Here is a 19759-nt window from a genome sequence, read left to right as displayed (position 1 = left end):
ATTTTTTAAAAAAATTACAAAAATTCTTATTTATTTTTATATTTTTTAAAATTTAAACTAAAAAAAGAACAAATTAATACATGTTTAACAATATATTAAGTAATTTTGATATTATAAAATTATATAATTACCAAAATATCTTTTTTTAATGGGTCTAATAGGTTTATTGTATTTATCGTATTTCATCCGTTAAAATCCATTAATTTATTAGATTTTATTGGATGACACTGATACGGATTCGATATAATATCTTCAATCTAAATCCATAAATTATCATATGAATCCGTATCGTTTTATCGTGTCATGTAAAATTTTATCCGACTTAACTTAAATTGAAAGCATTTCAATAACAGTAGAAACTTAAATTCCAGATAGGACCACTGAACGGCCCAAACAGAAATTATATTTCCTTTCGATTACCCTAGACAAGTCAAAGTTCATAGACCCCACGGAGAAAAGAAAGGAAAAAAAAAATCTAAAAATTTAATCTTTATATGAAAATTTTAAAATCTAATAAATATTTTTAAAAAAAGGTTCAATTTCGTCGATTTCTGTTAAAATTAAAATTATATATATATTTAAATTAAATTAAAATTATATTAGATTTAAATGACACAATTTAAGAATGTTCGTGGATGAGAATTAGCAGCCCGCATGGCCCGAGTTAAGCCAAGGGGTAATCGAACCCAATTCGAAAGTTCTTGTGGCCCATATCATAACCTTTCTCATGGGCTCGGAGTTTTTCAGGTTGGTTATGTGGCAGTGTTTTAATGATAGATGTAAATATGATGTTCGAAATAGATGAGTAATTTTATCATCTTTGTTTGAAATGATAATTGTACAAGTTTTTAAAATTTCAATAAAAATTATAGTATTATATTTACACATATGGAACTAATAATTTTATTAAAAAAAAAACAATTCTTTTATTCTATATGGACTAATAAACTCAAATAAATTCATAATTCACAAATATTTAATTCAAGTTCAAATATGAGACATTTAAAAAATAAATAAATAAAAAGAATAAAAGAATATTTATAATTTTTACAATATCAAATATAATAAACATATTTTTTATTAAGTATTATTATTATTATTTTTTTAATATAGGTTGTTGAAGAAATTGAAAATTTACAAATTTAGGATTATCAATAATTCAGTTGGTAAGTTCGCATAGAATCCTACGTCTCTGTTCTACTTTCACTTCCAAACTCCAAAAGGGTCATAAAATTATCTTCTTAAACTCCGAAGCAAACCAAAAATCCTCAACCTTCCAAGAAGAACCATGAAGAAATCCTTACTTTTTGTGCTACTATGCGCCGAGGTGTTTGCTATCTCCTCCCTTTCTCTCGCCTCCACAGCCTATCCCACCGTCCCCGGCACCGCCGACATTGGTGTCTCAGTCGCTGACGGCGATGAAGCTCTTATCCCTACTCGCCGGGAGGTCTATGACGGTGGCCGAATCTTGGATATCAGCCACCGATACACCACGGACATGCCGGCGTTTGAATCCGACGACGGAATCGGACAGTTCCTCTGGCTTCCTAAGAGCATGAAGAATGGCTCGCTAGCAAATAACTCCGAGATGAAGCTGCCCACTCACACCGGCACGCATGTTGACGCTCCTGGTCACGTTTTCGATCACTATTTTGATGCTGGCTTCGACGTCGACACTCTTGATCTCGAAGTACTTAATGGTAATCGCTTTAAAGATTTTATTTTATTATTATTATTTTTTTTACCGACAATTTTGGTTGATTACTTTATTTTACTGTAGGGTATTATTTGTTACTATGTGAGTGCAAATTTGTAATGTTTGGGTATTGGTTTTGGTTTTATTCTTTATTTTGGGTATTGGGTCTTATTTTGGATGTTTGGGTATTGGGTTTGGTTTTGAATATGTTTTAGGTATAGGATCAGTGAATGATTATTTGGGTGCAAATCAATTTAAGATGTGACGAAAGGGTTTTTCTATTCAGTGCTGTTTTCTAGTAATAGTTGATTGCTTGTGCTAAATCCTTGTTTTGCTTACATGGTGAAGAAGACTTGAGCTTTTTGCCTTGAAACTAAAGGACACCTAAGATCACTGTTATTAGTTTGTTCCTTTATATTAGCCTTAAAGGTCATTGTTCATTACGAACTGTGTTGACTTCTTTGGCAAGTCTTTTGGGATTATCTTCCTTTGTAAAACTCTTCATTTATATTGATTTGGCATTCATTTTTCTGTTGTCTGTCATGTTTTCTCTTTATGTTTTCCCCCTCCCATTTTTAACAACTTATTGTCATCAATTAGAAGAAAAAAGGTTCCTTGAAGTGCCATATTGATAATTTCTTGGTGATTATATATGTTTCTTTCAATAGGTCTGGCTTTGCTCGTTGATGTTCCAAGGGACAAGAATATAACTGGTATGTAATTCTATAAGCTCACCTCGATGTGAAAGTTAACTTCATCTTTTTTCCCCTTGCATGGCGAGTTTCTTTGTCAATGCCAGTGAGCATGTAAACAAACGTAATTATGATTTGGCTATTTTAAACGAGTGAACCAAATTTCAACTATACCTCTGAATATGCCTATTGTTATCGTTTTTATGCAGCTGAAGTTATGAAGTTCTTAAATATTCCCAAGGGGGTACGTCGTGTGCTTTTCAGAACATTAAACACTGACAGGTAACTGAGAATAACTATGCTTGTCAGCTTGATATTGCCGTAAACTAAATTGACAATGATATTATATGTTCTGTTGATGCTACTGATTATTTGAGAGAATTTCATCTGACATGTGTAACTATACCTGTAATTAAAAAAATAATATTTTAAAATTTTAAAAATTTAAAAATTTTAAAAAAAAGAAGAAGAAGATTTTCCCTATTTTACAATGAATACTTTATTTAGATTTTAAAGAATCACATAAACTTACTCAACCAACTTATATCAGACATTGCCAAGCTACATTGAACTCTATATTGGTTAGTAACTTGGATCCTACTGATGATGGTGTGGATTCATTAGATGGCTCTGAATAATGTCCTCAGGACAGTGCCATGTATATAGGATGATGATTCATTATGTGGACTGATTGGAAGTTGACCTGTTTGAAGGTATATATGTCAATATGGGAGTGTAAATTGTTATCAAAATTGAAGAAATGCCACCTTTAACCTTAAGCATTTTTACTCAATGTAACTCTTCAATTTAATGACTAATGATAAAAACAAAAAATACAGTTTGTTTATTTCACTATCAATGTCATTTGAAAAGAAAATGCTGGGAATGAGAACACGTCCTCTACCATCTTTCTTCATCTACCTCCACCTATAATTGTTTTATATTTTCTTGTTATTAGTGATTGGAATTCAATGTAAGAACTTATTTCAATTTCAGGCGGCTTATGTTTAGAAAGGAATTTGACTCTAGCTATGTGGGATTTATGAGGGATGGAGCTAAATGGTTGGTAGAGAACACCGACATCAAACTTGTTGGTAAGATATGAATCACAATTTTTTTTTTTACCCAGCAATGATGCTCGTATTTTTCCTCTGTGCCAACCATCTGTGTTGTTTTCTTTCTATCCTGGTGTCAAAGTGGTATAAAAAAATAACCAATAAATTGGTACTTATCATTTATTATTTACTTGCATTTGACAATCGGATCTAGAAGCATGATGGTTTTCACATTTGTTCTGCTGGTAAAATCGGTGGTTTTGTTCATGTTTATAATTTGAATAATTTTTAAAGAACAAAATTTGTTGCATATCTTGCCCTGACCTTCGTTTTAGATGTTATTCTGGCACCATTCTGCTGTAATTTAAAGTGGCAGACTCCCAATTTACACCTCCTCCTTTTATTTGTGTCTTCTTTGGGACCCATTAAGACCACATAAAACAGCAAATACTTTACATGACCATTTTCTTTAAAAACTGAATAGCTCTGTAGTGTTTATTTGAAACTTTTGAATTAATTTGATAGTGCACAAGTCATCAAGATAACTTGGTACTATTTTATGTTCATTTGTCATTAGATAATATAGCTAATTCCTTCCTAATTTTAACTTATTTCCTCTTTGATTTTGAGTTAACACATTTGTTCTTATGAAATGTAGGAATTGATTACTTATCTGTTGCTGCATATGATGATTTACTTCCCTCTCATCTAGAATTTCTTGAAGGCAGGGTAAGAAAATTTTCTATATCAAATAATGGATTTTTCTATGGTTAACTCTCAAGAAAGTTTTTCTGTCCATCCCTATTACTCATGTTGATCAAGTTGCAACTACTAGTTGGTTTTAGAGGGTACTTGACTTTGCATTGCCTCTGAACTAGTAATTCATGTCTTGATTTTATTTTGTTAGTTTTAGATTCGTTTTGTTATGCACATATTTCAAGTAGGATATCTGTTACTATTTACCCAAAAAAAAAAAAAAAAAAAAGTAGGATCTGTTACTGGTTACCAGTCATTTCTCATTCTGGTGTTGAATTTCATCAAATGTTTTTATCTAGGGTGCAACTTGTGATTAAGATATCAGGTTCACATATTGCTGAAAATCAAATTGCATAGTTAAAGGTTTAGGGTTGTCCAACAAGAGCAAATGAATCATGGAGTCAATTGGATTACTCAATGTGAATCACGTGGAGGTTCGTATGATTTGGCCACACTTGTTAGGTGGTCAAGGTTATTTAGTGTTGTATTCCTTTACCTGTTTACCCCGTCTTAATCAAGTTAAATGTATACATGGGTTTTTGCAAATATACTGGCAAACTAATTATTATCTTTCAATCATTTTTGGGCAAGCACAAAGGTGGGCCCAACTCTCAACGCTAACACTGGTTATATCTTTGGTTATATCTTTCAGGAAATCATTCTTGTGGAGGCCCTAAAACTTGATAACATCCAACCAGGGCTATATAATGTCCACTGCTTACCTTTAAGGTTGCTTGGTGCAGAAGGCTCACCAATAAGATGCATTCTCATCAAATGATGCTTTTCCTTGTAAGTTTACACTAACTTTATGTTGTCCCAACTTGTGCATGACCTTTTTATTTTTTTATTTTTATTTTTTTGTTTTTTTGGATGCAAGTTGTGCGTGACGATTTGAAGATCTATATTGTTGCCGAACCATGTTTTATGCTTATTGCTAAACCTGATTTTATCACCTCATGCAGATAACCGGTTATCATTTTACACGTTGCTTGCTTATCTACTTCAATTGTGACCAATGCAGTGAATACATAAAGAATCGTTTCTAACTTTATCAGTTTTTTTTGGTATATCCATGCTTAGATGGTTAAATGTTTTGCAGGAAACAATGATGACTCCAGGACTATGTCGAGTCCGTACAACAGAAGGGCTAATATCAGATTTCACAAACTGTACCATCAGCTGCCTGGTGAAGAAATGCTGCAAAATTTGGACATCAATCTTGTTATGTTTATGTATATAGTGATTACCAATGACTTTAATATATTATCGGTGACTTAATAACCTTATTTTGAGTTTATTAAAAAGCAAAAAAAGACCTTATTTGACGTTCCCATCATTTATAATGTATTTTTGGTAAATCCCATCAACTATGATGTTGATAAAGCTCGTTGCGGAATATGACAAAACTATATATGTCGTGGTTCGAAAGCTGAATATGGAACTTGCCTTTGTTCCACGAGTATTTATCAGTGATTTTTAAATGCTTAAAATAACTTTTTAGAAGATAAACAAATTTTCTATTAATAATTGACCAAAATCATGTAAACACTCAATGTCAGTTTTAGTTTTACCGAATAAATGTATGATAATGTATACCGAATACCATGTGTGCCAATATTCGATTGATATATATTTAATAATTTTTATTTTTATGTTTGTTTGGTATTCTCACATTACTTTTATTTTTATTTTTTTTTATGGGTGATCTTTTTTTGTGTAAAATTAGTTATTTAGTGATTCATTCCGAACCTTTAAAAAGCATGTACAATGTGAGATAGAAGCTAAGTACATTCAATAATGCCTTGATTTCAGCAAAAAAATAAAAATAAAAAAATAATGCCTTGATCTTTTATTTGGATTAAAATAAAAAGTAGGGGTGCAACATAAGGTGCGTTAGCATTGGTGCAATTGGCAGCCTATGATTGTTATATTCTTTTACAATTATTAATTTTAAAAAAATAAAAAGAAATACATATCCATCTTTGCTCTAAATAGAGTGATATATATTGATAATATACAGAGATAGATTCCTATGTAATATATATACGGTAAAATCTTTATAAATGAATATTATATATAACCTTTATAAATATCTATGGAATTATAAAAAATTATTAATTTAAATGATTATCTATTTATTGATAAATAAATAATTTATTAATTTATCGTTCAATAGTTTACAAAGAATTTTATATTATTTTGAAAAATAAATTTATTAAATATATAATATATAATAATAAAGGGAAACATTAATTATGCATAATTAAATGTACAATCACAGAATTCATCATTACGTAATTAATAAATAAAAAAATTTAATAGAGTTTTATCAAAGAAAAGTCTACTAATAGTTCTACAAAAAATCTACTAATAGTTTGAATACATTGATAAATACAAAGAAGATCATTGTTGAGTTGACTAATTAATTAATATCTACTTTGAAAAAAATTATGTTTGATTGTGTATTAATTGAGCAATTCTTATTTTATTTACATAGCAAAATACTTTAAATGCATATTTTGAAATAAAATAAAATAAAAATAAAATTCAAAATATAAAAATAAAAATCTGTAAGTAATTTTTTTTTTATCATGTAGGATAAATATTTTTATTATTATTTACTTTTATAGAAATTTACAAATATTAATTTATATATTCAATAAATCATAAAGAATTTTTTTAAAAAAATTATCATATCATTCATTTAATAAATTTATTCATTTATTATACTGTTCCAACATTGACCAAAAATACTTTTTATTATATTTTTATAAATAAAATCAACATAAATAAAAAGAAAAACTAATAAAAATCTGTCTGGATCCATTATTAGCAGATATTATTAGCGGCAGGCAGCCGACGTGGCAGCTTTACGAGCGGTACCGTATTCAAAACTGCCTAAAAAGAGTGAAAGTCCAAAGTGGAAATCGAATCCACACAATTTCTCATCTCTCTCTCTCTCTCTCTCTGCGACAGAGTTGGCATTCAAGTTTCAACCACCAGTTTTCACCATGAACGGTAGCAGCACTGGTCACACCCCCCATCTCCTCCTTCTGCCACTCTGCTGCGCCGCACTGCTCCACCTACTCGCTTCCGTCGCAGCCGACGATGATGTCCTCCGCCCAGTGCGCAAGGAGGTATACGGAAAGTAAAATATTTGATATAACCCACAGGTACGTCCCGGACATGCCCGGCTTTGACTTTAAGGACGGGCTTGGTGATGGGTTCCTTAGGCTCACCACCAGCATGAAGAACGGCTCTGTTTGCAACTTTTCCGAGCTGAAGTTCAGTGTTCACTCGGGCACGCACGTCGATGCTCCTGGCCATGTCTTCGATCATTATTTCGACGCCGGCTTCGATGTCGATACGCTTGACCTGGAAGTGCTTAATGGTATATATGTACAATTATTTATTTATTTATTTTTAATTTCTTTTATAAATTTATGGAACGCACTGGATGTTTGTTAATTTGTTTGGGTGATTAGGTGCTGCTTTGCTCGTTGATGTTCCGAGGGACAAGAACATAACTGGTATTTATATATATATATATATATATATTTTTTTTTTTTCTAACTTAAGGACTTCTCTATGCCTTCATAATACATATAAGATTTTCATTTTTGCAGCATTTAATAGGAAATTTAGACCCAAAAAAAAAAAAAAAAAAAAAGTAAAGAATTTTGATGCAGTACTGCCCAATGATTACAAGAACAACCGTTTTGACTTATGGTTGTGATAAATACCATTTATATGGGTACTTCAATGTGCTCCATTAAATAATGACCATGTACACGTTGGAATAATAATTTATGTGCATGGTAAGATGTCTCAATCATCTTAATTTGGTAATTATATAAAAAAAATACTTTATTTATATTAATGCTAGCCAATTATACCATGTCACCTCATTAAAATTTCAAAAGTTATGATAGTTGGCAGCATAGCTCACTATTAAAAAAAAGAAAAAAGGATAAAAATTTGGTTAAGAAATATGAAAATAGTAAGTTTATAAAAGTCATTAGATATGTGTATTATATGTTATTTAATGAAAAATATAACCTTAACTATTAAAAACCATTATCAATGGTCATTATTAACTTAATTATCCAAAAAAGAAGTACAATATCAAATATTTAGTTCAATTAATTATTTATACATAATAAAAAGCTATAATTATTAACATGGTAATAATAATTTAGTCTATTAAAAAATGAAATTAGCAAGGTAAGCAGCCAAAAAATATTTAACATAGTAGTTTAACAATAGGGAAAATTTCATCTATATCCCCCAAGGTTTGACAAAAATTCTCATGTTTAGATAATTATCACTTCTCACCTTTAAATTTGATTTTTAACAAAATTGTATCATGAAAATTCTATTTTACCCTTATATGTCAAAATAAATATTAAATTAAAACTCTATGATCTACAATGTATAATAATTTTATTAAAAAATATCATTTAATAGTATTTTTTTATATAGTGAGAAACAATATAAATAAAGATGACAAATAAATTACATTTTATATATATGTAATTGAATACAAAAAAATAAAAAATGAGGTTTTGATATTTAATTATTTTGAAATTAAAGGGCAATACTGTCTTCTTATAAGTTAATTTAGTCTCGAAATTAATTCCAAGGGTGGTAAACCAGTAAGTGAAGATTTTTACATACCTCACGGATGAAATTTTTAACTTACCTATATAATAATAAACGATCAAAAAATGTTATAATAATAGGATTATCTTACAAATCATTTTGTATGTTCTTAATATTTTTTTTTTATAGACAGTAATTACCCTATAATAGAATTTTATACGTGATACGGACCTTTTTTTTTCTTTTTTTCTTTTTTTTTTTTTTAAAATTTCCACCTACTTGAATTTTTCCGGAATTTAATAAAGCTGGCAGTACTTCTTGTTAAATTGATAATTTTTGGTGAACTCCTTATTTTACTTGATTATATTCTTGACCTTCTAAAGCTCCCTGCGGCGCTTAAGAATGTAGCTCATTTAAAGTTTATTTTCATGCATGGTTAAGATAATGTAAACACTTTTGAATCTAAATTGTGGCCAATATAGAAAGCCTATATGCATCTTAATTATGCATCTTAATGATAATTGGAGCAACGTGTAGAATTTCATTATGCTAATGTCTATTGTTATCATTTTCATACATGTAGCTGAAGTTATGAAGTTGTTAAATATTCCCAAGGGGGTACGTCGTGTGCTTTTCAGAACATTAAATACTGACAGGTAAACTGAGAATAACTTTGCTCATCAGCATGATATTGCAGTAAGCTGAACTGACAATACTACTTATGTCAATCTCAGGCGGCTTATGTTTAAAAAGGAATTTGACACTAGCTACGTGGGATTTATGACGGATGGAGCTAAATGGTTGGTAGAGAACACTGACATCAAACTTGTTGGTAAGATATGAATTACGTTGTTTTTTTTTTTGGTTTTACCCAGCAATGATACTCACATTTTTCTTCCGTGTCAACCATCTGTATTGTTTTCTTTCTATTTAACTGATAAATTGGTTCTGATCGTTTAATATTTTCTTTCATTAGAAAACCAGATGTAGAAACATGATGGTTTTCACATTTGTTCTGCTGTTAAAATCGTCAGAGGTGTCCCTGTTTATGATTTTTAATATTTGTAAAGAAGAAAATATTTGTTACAAACTGCAAGCATTTTAATCTCGCCACTGACTTTTATTTTAGATGTTATTCTGGCAACATTTTGCTGTAATTTCAAAGTGCATAGCCTTCCAATTTATAACTCCTTCCTGTGTCCCAGTAATTCCATAATAAAATGAAAAATACTTTACATATTACCATTTTCTTTGTAAATTGAATAGATCTGTAGTAGTATTTTTTGAAACTGGGTATTTATTTGATAGTACATAAGTTATTAAAGATAACATGGTACTGTTTTATGTTTATCTGCCGTTGGATAATATTAGTTGATTTCTTCCTAATTATAAAATTAATATTAGTTAACACATTTGTTCTTATGAAATGTAGGAATTGATTACTTATCTGTTGCTGCATATGATGATTTGCTTCCTTCTCATCTAGAGTTTCTTGAAGGCAGGGTGAGAAAATTTGAGAATAACTTGTAGATTCTTCCATGGTTAACCCTTATAAAACTTTCTCTGTTAATCCCTATCACTCAAGTTGATCAAATTGCAACTACTAGGTGGTACTTGACTTTGCCTAGCCCTTAAACTTGTAATTCTTGTGTTTATCTACTTTTGTTAGTTTTAGATTCTTTTGTGCTGTTATCATATATTTCAAGCAGGAATTCTGTAACTGATTATCAGCCATCTCTGACTCTGGCCCTGACTTTCATCAAAATTTCATCAAATGTTTGTATCTAGGTTATTATCAGGTTCAGATAGTGCCAAAAATAAAATTGCATAGTTAAAGGTTTAGGGTTATCCAACAAGAGCAAAATAACTGGTTAGGTGGTCAATGTTATTGAGTGTTTTATTATTTACCTGTTAGCCAAGTTTTAATCAAGTTAGATGTATATACAGGTTTTTGCCAATGTAGAATGAAACTTTTGGGAAAGCAGAAAGGTGGAGCCAACGCTCAACACTGACATTGCTTATGTTTTTCAGGAAATCATTCTTGTGGAGGCCCTGAAACTTGATAACATCCAACCTGGACTACACAATGTCCATTGCTTACCTTTAAGGTTGGTTGGTGCAGAGGGCTCACCAATTAGATGCATCCTCATCAAATGATATCTCTTCCTTGTAAGCTTAAACAAACTTTACATTGTCCTAAATTGTGTATGATAATTTTTTTTTTTTTTTTTTTTCTGGACGCAAGTTGTGGAACCATCTTTTATACTTATAATGCTAAACCTGGTTTTGACTTAATGCAGATAACCAGTTTAACATTTTACAATTTCCATCTTATCTGCTTGAGTTGTGATCTATGCAGGAAATTTTTTTCTTTTTTTTCTTTTTTTGGGGGGTAATAAAGGCAGGAAATACATAAAGAAATGTTTCTATTTTTGTCCATTTTTGGTGTTGTCCATGATCAATGGTTAAATGTTTTGCAGGAAACAATGATGATTCCAGGATTGTGTCGAGTCCATAGAACAGAGAAGGCTAATATCAGATATCATAAACTGAACAATTTAGCGTGCCTGGTGAAGAAACACTGCAAAATTTCGATTGCAATCTTGTTATATTTATGTACATTGTAATTACCAGTAATGCCTTTAATAAATTATCAATGGCTTAATTCTCTCCTATCGTTTATAATGTTGATGAAACTCATATTCAAAATATGACAAGCTATATATGATGTGGTTCAAAAGCTGAACATGGAACTTTCTCTTGTTCATTCATCAAAAAGTTAAAAATGGAACTTGCTTATGTTCAATGAGACACTGATTATTAAATTTTTTTTTTTTAAATAAAATAAAAAATTGTATATCCATTTGAGCTCTCATCTTGTTAAAGTGGTATACAATAGACCAATCCTAATCTACTTAATTCACAATAAAATTTCCTTTTGTCCCAAATATATATATATATACAAAAATTGAGCTAAAAACCACCATAAAAATTGCACCTCACCTTACTTGATCAATTTCCTACTGTAACTCGATGTGAGGTGCACACCTTATAATAATTTTGTATATGTATAAATATACTGCATTAAAATTAAAATCAATACACAGTATTTTTATTATTTAAAAATAACATCTATATATGATAAAGAACTCTGAGTGACACATGAGAATATTTTATTAGTGGCAGCTCAACGTGATAACTTTATGAGTTTTATACTATAAAACATTCGAACCAATCGAACCCAATCGAACCAATTCTCTCTATCTGGCAAGAACCTATCAGATTTCTCAATCTCAACCAAAGTCCCAACCATGAAGAACAACAACACTAATCACAGACCCAATCTCTTTCTGTCACTCTATGGCGCGCTTCTCTCGTTACTCGCTTCCATCGCCGCCTCATCGCCTGCCGACCTCGCCTACCCCTCAGTCTCCGGCGTCGATTCCGGCCACTGTTCACTTCACGATGATGGTCTCCACCCTGTACGGAAGGAAGTGTACGGAAATGGTAGAATATTTGATATCACACACAGGTACATCATGGACATGCCCAGCTGGGACTCCGAGGACGGGCTTGGTGATGAGTACCTCAGGCTCCCAAGCAGCATGAAGAACGGCTCTCTTTACAACGCTTCCGAGATGAAGTTCAGTGTTCACTCCGGCACACACGTCGACGCGCCTGGACATGTCTTCGATCACTACTTCGACGCCGGTTTCGATGTCGATACTCTTGACTTGGAACTGCTTAATGGTATAGACAAATTTTATTTTATTTTTTTTAAAAAAAGAAAAAGTTCATGGAACGCAGTGAATATTTTTGTTTATTTGTTTGAATAGGTGCTGCTTTGCTTGTTGATGTTCCGAGGGATAAGAACATAACTGGTATGTGTTTTTTCTAACTTTGGACTATTCTATTCCTTTGTAGTATCTAAAAGGAAATTCACCAAAATGACAAAAAAAAAAAAAAAAAGAAAAAAAAAGTACAGAGTTTTAATAGAATAGTCCAAGAAATCAGAAATGAATAATTGGTAAGTTGTTTACTTGTGGATGTAAATCTTTTACCTTTTTTTTTTTTTCTTTGATATTTTGCTTTCATTTTCCTTGTCCTTGTTTCGGTTCTTTTTCTATCTACGTTTAATTTATATTTCCTTGAGAGCCCTGTATCAAGAGATTTGGTGGGTTGGTAAAGAGCTAAAAATTCCTTATAGCTCAACTAACTCGTGAGCTTTCCTCCCATTGGCCGAAGCTTTGGGAAGAAGTGGTACTGTCAGCTTATATTAAGCCAATTACACCTGTCATGACACTCTTAATAATTTCATGAATTGTGAAGAAGCCACTAAATTGTTAAGTTTTGATGAACTCCTTGTCCTGCTTGATTATAGTCTTGACCCTTTAAAGCTCTCTATGGCATATAAGCATGTAGCTCATTTAAAGATTATTTCCATGCATGTTTAACATAACGAGTTTAGTAAAAAAAAAAAATTTTTCTTTTTTTATTTTTTGGGTGCGACAGAGATGCAAGTTCTTTTGAATTACATTTTCTCACAATGTTCTTGTTCTAAAACGTGGCAAAATAAAGAGGCCTATATGCATCTTAATTACGTAATCTACTCTAGATATATTGCTAAAGATAATTGGAGACAAGTAGAATTTCACTATAAATTGAGATTATGAATTAGATACATGCCTTATGATGAGAATCATAGAAAAAAAATATATATATATATATATGTCTAACCATGAGATGATACTGTTTGGACATATCGATTGTAAACTCGATTAACCTCCTAGAATCTATATGTTAGGTGAATTTGTCCTATCTAACATGAGATGATACTGTTTGGACATATCGATTGTAAACTCGATTAACCTCCTAGAATCTATGTGTTAGGTGAATTTGTCCCTATCTAACATGTCATAATAGCTTCACCCCTGCACAACGTTTTTATTCTGTTTAGAAAAGTTTGATAAAATAAAGTGTAATAAGACATAACACGTGTTGTTCGTAACTCGTTTGTCAGCTGATAGAAACCTTACAAAATCAGCAGGTCCCATTTTAAAGCTATTAGTTATTATTCTTGTCTGTATATGTAATTGGGTATAATATGATTTTCATATTTTGTTCTTCTTTTGCTGAGAATATTATATGAACTTCTTACAGCGGAAGTGATGAAGTCCTTGAATATTCCCAAGGGATTGCGTCGTGTACTTTTCAGGACCTTAAATACTGACAGGTAAAGTTACATCAATCATAGTGTTGCGAAACTGCTGTACTCATTATGGACCATCTTAGATGTATGGTTTCTTTTTTCTTCGTTATTAAGTCTCATGGCATTTTTGGTTTTAAATATTGAAACCAATAGATTGACACATGAAGAAGTCATTGAAACCTAAACCAACTGCCAACCAAGAGAAAGAAAATGAGCTTCTGATCTGTATTCTGGATCTGCTTCCTCTTTAGTCAAATTGACAACTCACCCAATTTGATTTTTAACAGATGATTTTTCCATTTCCTGTTTATCAATTAACGTCAGAATTAACACAAGAGGTCCACCGAGTTATAGAAGAACAGAATAATAAAATACAATATAGTCATGCAGTTAGACTTCTAATGTGAAAATGAAGCTAATCTTTTAGCTACCAAGTCCAAGGATATCTTTATGTGTGTTTTAAAATTCTGACCATATTGTTTCTGCTAATATGATGCAATGAATTAGAGGGCTGGACTAGCTACATCTGTGTCAAGTTAATAAGTAGGTAGTAGCATTAGCTTTAAGAATAGTCCTTTTGAGGTGACCTTCCTTGCACACCTTGCCCATTATAGTATTCCTCAGTAGAAATTATCCAGCACTGACTATTCTTTAACAATTGGATGGCTCGTTTGAAAGGGGATAAATGCTAAGTAAAATATGGAAATAAACTACTTTCTGTACTTGTTATCTTTAAAGAAAATATTGGTGAGTTAAATCTTAGTTTTACTCATCAGGAGGCTTATGTGGAAAAAAGAGTTTGACACAAGCTTTGCGGGGTTGACTAAGGATGGAGCGAAATGGTTGGTGGAGAATACAGATATCAAACTTATTGGTAAGGCATACTATATAAATATATATATATAAATTTCCTGCCAATTTTGATCAATATATTAAGGAAACTTTAGTGATCTTTCCAACTAGCTGTGTTGAGCTTCATGCATCCTGTTTAACCATCATGTGGTGCAATAGCTAGTACAACAGCAATGGATTATACCTTGGTTCTCTAGGTTTAGATACTAACTAGAGTTTCCTTTTTCTTACCTCCTTTTTTTCAAGGTTTTTTCTTACCTCCTTTTTTTCAAGGTTTTCTTATTTCAGTTTCAATTTTGCTATTTGTTGAAAAATCTTATTTGTCTCTTCCTTTCTTGTCTCATCCCCTCTCCTCTCTAACTTGCTTTTGCTGGTAGTGCATCACTTCCCTTTTGAGGATGATAGCATGAGACAAGCATTGCCATTCTGCCTTCATAATCAATGAGTGACAATTGCCTGCCATAATATGGCCTCAAGCATCTTATGTAGATTATTAAATGTCCAGTGTTCTTAGAATGAGCAGTATATGGATAAATAATAAGCTAGAAGTTTCTAGAGATTAGAAATGTAAAATCTCCTTCTCTCCCTTTTTCCTTAGATGCAATTCTCGAACCACAGTGCTACAGTTGTTTTGGTGCTATAATTAACTCAATATATGCCCTCTAAGTTGATAAAAACCAATGGTCTATAAGAGGTTTCTTTTGAGATTATCTTATCTGGGTCTAAGACTGTTAAAGTATTTTCATGTATGGGTTACATGGCTAAGTCTTATATTTGATTATTGCATTATAAACTAGAGAAATTTTGCGGACTTGTTCCTGGATTATTAATAGCAAAAATCGAATTCCATATTAACTCCATTCTGCTATTGATGGTAGGAACTGATTACTTATCCGTTGCTGCCTATGTTGAGGCAATTCCAGCTCATCATGTTCTTTTGAAAGACAGGGTAAGTTTGAATTAGAGCTTCATACTTGTTTTTGAAATTAAATCTGTTTGATTGCTTAAAACATTTATCCATTCCGTTTAAGTATATCGTAGTTGTGGGTACTACTAGGCTATAATGAACATGATTTTGATACCAATGCCTTTCATTATTGATGTCAATTGAAGCTGTATTAGTAATCTAGTTGTGGGAACAAAAAGTTGTGGAAATATTGCTAATGCTGATAAAGTTTCTTACATATATTCATCCTGCAAGAGATCTAGAATCAATTCCTGCCTTCACTAAAAATGGATCCTATATGTAGTATCTGTTTGTTTCATTTGGGATATGATATATTGCCTTCAAGTGTCATTTGGGTTATGATATATTGCTTTCAAGTTTCATTTGGGCTATGATATATTGCTTTCAAGTTGATTGGATGACTTTTTAAATTGTCTTCTAAAGAAGGCTTAGTTTATTGGGTTTGAATTTGATGGTAATAATCTCTCTTGCTCTCAATATTAACAATACTGGTTTTATACTTCAGGATATCATTCTGGTTGAAGGTCTAAAGCTTGTTGACGTCCAGTTAGGAATGTATTCTCTTCATTGCTTACCCTTAAGGTTGCTTGGTGCTGAGGGATCACCTACAAGATGCATTCTCATTGGATAAATAATCTTCTGTAGGTAGAAAATGTCAAATCCCCATTTCCCTGTAACTGTATTTAGCCAAATAACTCTGTTTAAAATGATATATTTTTGCTAGCCTATGTTATGTGATGCCTGAATTATAGCATTGAAATGGTCTTACTTTATCCCTTTTCCATTAGAATATATGAATCAAATTTATTTCCTTCAGTTACTGACACAGTATGCTCGTATATTCTTGTTAAATTGTTGCAGCTGGAATCCTTACTGTTTCAAGGAGTTGTGCGAAAGACAACTATACTGGTGTAAATTTGATAGCCTAATAGTACCCAACTACATGGGACGAGAGGGATAAGCAAATGAAGAAATAAAAAGTTTTAGTACAAAAGTTAGCAGCTTAGCTTTTTATATTGTCGCAAAATGAACAAAATTATCATAAGAAATGGTCTAAAATGATGGCAACATCAACTGACTCTACATATACGTATATATGTGTCTGTATGTATAAGAATCAGTTACCATTGGAAGTTAATATATAGTTTTACTGTTCTATGTTTCCAGTAATACTGTGATCTGTGGATCCTTATGTATATTAGTTTGTAATTTCTGTAAGTATGTTAATGATGCATTTTAGATAGCTTTCAATGGAAGTGGAATTTGAAGTCATGTTCATGTAGATACTCGATATATATCTTCTTCTGGTCCTGATGAGTTCTGTTTGGGCATGGTTTTGGTGCTTTTTCCGTAAACAATGATGCAGAGTTGTAAAGCGGTAACACGTCGCCGAGGACTATGGAAGAAGAAAAGGTTATTTAATTATTTATAGGAATATTTTTCCACAAGCTACGTATTATTTAATTGCAGAACCATTTAGATTATTATAATTCACCGTCTTCTCCAGGCCCCATATGGTTGGGAACGTACCTGCAGCAATGCTAATATTTAATAGTGAAAAGTAGGCAAGCATTTGCTGAAAGTGTTCTCTCTATGCTTCATGTATAAGTGATGCTAATCTCAGATGGAAAAAGAAAATGAATACAAAGGGAGTAAAGGTTATTTGACTTTGCAAAGGAACCACGTGATAGACAACTTATCAAGAAGCAACAAAAGTTTTATGATCCGATATATTGGGCATCAATTTTTGTTATTTCAGATACTTTTTATTTCAAATCTATAAATAGGGACATTGGCAATGGCAATTGCCATCAGTAGAAACACCAAAGCTCTTAAATATTGCTAAGAACTTCTTGAGAAACTTAATCATGTCTCGCATCGTATTACAGTTTTTGCCAGTTCTTCTGCTAATGTTGATGGCAATGATGGAGGCTACTCCTCCGGGTATCGCCAAGAACCCAAGCCATTCAAGATGTTTGATCAAGAAATACAAGATGTGCTATAACCTAGAGCATGTCTGCCCCAAGTTTTGCCCGGATGCATGCACCGTAAATTGTGTCTCTTGTAAGCCTATGTGCGTTGATTCCTCCAGCCCTGCCCCTGAAGATTCTAACTCTCCACCTGAGTCACCCAAAACTCCTACCACTCCTACTTCAACTCCACCTCCTTCTAATCCCACCTATCCGCCATCAACACCTTCTCCCAAACCTCCATCTCCATCACCATCAACGCCTTCTACCACCACCCCTGCATCACCTTCACCTCCTACACAACCAAAACCTACTCCTCCAACTCCAACTGAACCATCTTCTCCAGCAACCACACCTTCACCGCCTTCATCGCCAACACCTCCTCCTACTACTCCGTCATCTCCTTCACCTCCATCCAATCCAGCTACCCCACCATCGACACCTTTGTACCCTTCTCCACCACCTCTTAATACTACTCCATCGTATCCAACCCCTCCTAGCTCTACTCCATCTCCACCTAGCAAGTCTCCACCATCATCTAACCCTCCTTCCACTCCATCATCTCCATCTGCTTCTGAAGGAGCCAAGAGGGCCAAGTGCAAGAATAAGAACTATCCACAATGTTACGACATGGAGCATGTATGTCCCAGCTCTTGCCCTGGTGGATGCGAGGTCGATTGTGTCACTTGCAAACCTGTCTGCAGTAAGTTCAACCTCCTACATGCATGCATTTATACAAGCTTTCCATTATTCTTAAAAACCATAAAACTCTAATACGCCATATATAATATATTCTAACTATTGCATTGCAGGGTGTGATCAGCCAGGAGCAGTTTGCCAAGACCCTCGATTCATTGGTGGAGATGGCATAACCTTTTACTTCCATGGCAAGAAAGACCAAGATTTCTGCCTCTTATCCGACGCCAACCTCCATATCAATGCCCACTTTATTGGTCGTCGAAACCAGAACATGAAAAGGGACTTCACTTGGGTCCAGTCCATTGGAGTACTCTTTGGCAACCACCAACTTTACATTGGTGCACAGAAAACCGCCATATGGGAAGACTCGGTGGACCGCATTTCCATCACATTCGACGGCAAGACAATTAGACTGCCAGAATCCGAAGGCGCTAGGTGGCAGTCGGAGAGTGTTCCAAGTGTGTTTGTGATGAGAGCTGCTGAGACTAACGATGTTATGGTTGAAGTTGAAGGAAGCTTTAGGATCACAGCTAAGGTGGTGCCCATCACTGAAGAAGACTCTCAGATTCACAACTATGGGATTACGAAAGAGGATTCGTTTGCTCATCTTGATCTGGGATTCAAGTTCTTCTCTTTGAGCGACCAAGTAAGCGGTGTGTTGGGCCAAACATACAGACCGGACTATGTGAGCCGTGTAAACATTGGAGCAAAGATGGCGGTAATGGGAGGGTACATGGAGTTCAAGACTTCGAGCCTGTTTGCCACTGACTGTGCCGTTGCTCAGTTTAGAGGCTCCAATGGTGAAGCTTCTTTGGAGGATTCGGAGCTGCCAAGCTTGAGCTGTACCAGTGGGTTGGATGGTCAAGGAGTAGTCTGCAAGAAATAAGACTTCGTTTCTGTTTTTTTTGTAATCAGAACAAAAAAACAAAGAGATAAAATAAAACAATATGAAGTTGTTGAATAAAAACTCTAAGAAGTATAAACCATAGCCATTGCTTATTGGAAGTAGAAAAAATACTGTCCAATGCAACTATAAGCCATTGCTTATCGGTAGCTAGCAGAAAAAACTGTCCGATGTAATTTGTCCTTCCTCCATTGACTAATAAAAAGGACTAAAAGCTTTTGCCAAATTTGATTAGATTAATTAATTTGTTTGATTTTGTTTAGGGTTTATTTTTTTTTTTAATGTCTTATAAAATGGTTATTCTGATAGTCATTAATCATTCGTGAAAAAAAAAAAAAAAAAAAGCAAAGACAAAAA

At 32.9% G+C, this 19759-nt stretch overlaps 3 protein-coding genes and 1 pseudogene across 4 annotated transcripts; all 4 read left to right on the top strand.

Annotated features, from left to right (window-relative positions):
• The first annotated feature begins 1142 nt into the window (after positions 1-1142).
• Positions 1143-5535, top strand: LOC107426966 (cyclase-like protein 2). The gene is made up of 7 exons (XM_060811538.1): positions 1143-1700; positions 2365-2409; positions 2598-2670; positions 3385-3482; positions 4102-4172; positions 4852-4988; positions 5299-5535. The coding sequence occupies exons 1-6, from the start codon at positions 1289-1291 to the stop codon at positions 4975-4977; spliced, it is 825 nt and encodes a 274-aa protein (XP_060667521.1). The 5' UTR covers positions 1143-1288; the 3' UTR covers positions 4978-4988; positions 5299-5535.
• Positions 5536-7095: 1560 nt separating this feature from the next.
• On the top strand, positions 7096-11476 carry LOC107426988 (cyclase-like protein 2; annotated as a pseudogene).
• A 537-nt stretch (positions 11477-12013) lies between these two features.
• LOC107426973 (cyclase-like protein 2) lies at positions 12014-16995 on the top strand. Of its 2 annotated transcripts, none has more exons than XM_016037298.4 (7): positions 12014-12551; positions 12638-12682; positions 13962-14034; positions 14787-14884; positions 15741-15811; positions 16335-16470; positions 16691-16995. In XM_016037298.4, exons 1-6 carry the CDS (start codon positions 12113-12115, stop codon positions 16458-16460), a joined length of 852 nt encoding a protein of 283 aa, XP_015892784.3. In that variant the 5' UTR covers positions 12014-12112; the 3' UTR covers positions 16461-16470; positions 16691-16995. The 2 variants fall into 2 exon arrangements, with proteins under 2 accessions (XP_015892784.3, XP_015892783.3); XM_016037297.4 differs by having other exon boundaries at positions 12015-12551; positions 16335-16474.
• Positions 16996-17253: 258 nt separating this feature from the next.
• LOC107426952 (uncharacterized) lies at positions 17254-19603 on the top strand. The gene is made up of 2 exons (XM_016037275.4): positions 17254-18502; positions 18612-19603. The coding sequence occupies exons 1-2, from the start codon at positions 17698-17700 to the stop codon at positions 19382-19384; spliced, it is 1578 nt and encodes a 525-aa protein (XP_015892761.4). The 5' UTR covers positions 17254-17697; the 3' UTR covers positions 19385-19603.
• Positions 19604-19759: the final 156 nt, after the last annotated feature.

This window comes from Ziziphus jujuba, chromosome 9, assembly GCF_031755915.1.
Source record: "Ziziphus jujuba cultivar Dongzao chromosome 9, ASM3175591v1".
Taxonomy (NCBI): domain Eukaryota; kingdom Viridiplantae; phylum Streptophyta; class Magnoliopsida; order Rosales; family Rhamnaceae; genus Ziziphus; species Ziziphus jujuba.
This window is presented reverse-complemented; position numbering and strand designations above follow the sequence as displayed.

Excerpts from the sequence above, each read along its gene's own strand:
- LOC107426966 (XM_060811538.1), top strand. The coding sequence starts at position 1,289 with ATGAAGAAATCCTTACTTTTTGTGCTACTATGCGCCGAGGTGTTTGCT. Across the intron at positions 1,701-2,364 it reads TGATCTCGAAGTACTTAATG|GTCTGGCTTTGCTCGTTGAT; the intron begins GTAATCGCTTTA and ends TTCTTTCAATAG. Across the intron at positions 2,671-3,384 it reads AGAACATTAAACACTGACAG|GCGGCTTATGTTTAGAAAGG; the intron begins GTAACTGAGAAT and ends TTTCAATTTCAG.
- LOC107426973 (XM_016037298.4), top strand. The coding sequence starts at position 12,113 with ATGAAGAACAACAACACTAATCACAGACCCAATCTCTTTCTGTCACTC. Across the intron at positions 12,683-13,961 it reads GAGGGATAAGAACATAACTG|CGGAAGTGATGAAGTCCTTG; the intron begins GTATGTGTTTTT and ends AACTTCTTACAG. Across the intron at positions 14,035-14,786 it reads AGGACCTTAAATACTGACAG|GAGGCTTATGTGGAAAAAAG; the intron begins GTAAAGTTACAT and ends TTTACTCATCAG.
- LOC107426952 (XM_016037275.4), top strand. The coding sequence starts at position 17,698 with ATGTCTCGCATCGTATTACAGTTTTTGCCAGTTCTTCTGCTAATGTTG. Across the intron at positions 18,503-18,611 it reads CACTTGCAAACCTGTCTGCA|GGTGTGATCAGCCAGGAGCA; the intron begins GTAAGTTCAACC and ends ATTGCATTGCAG.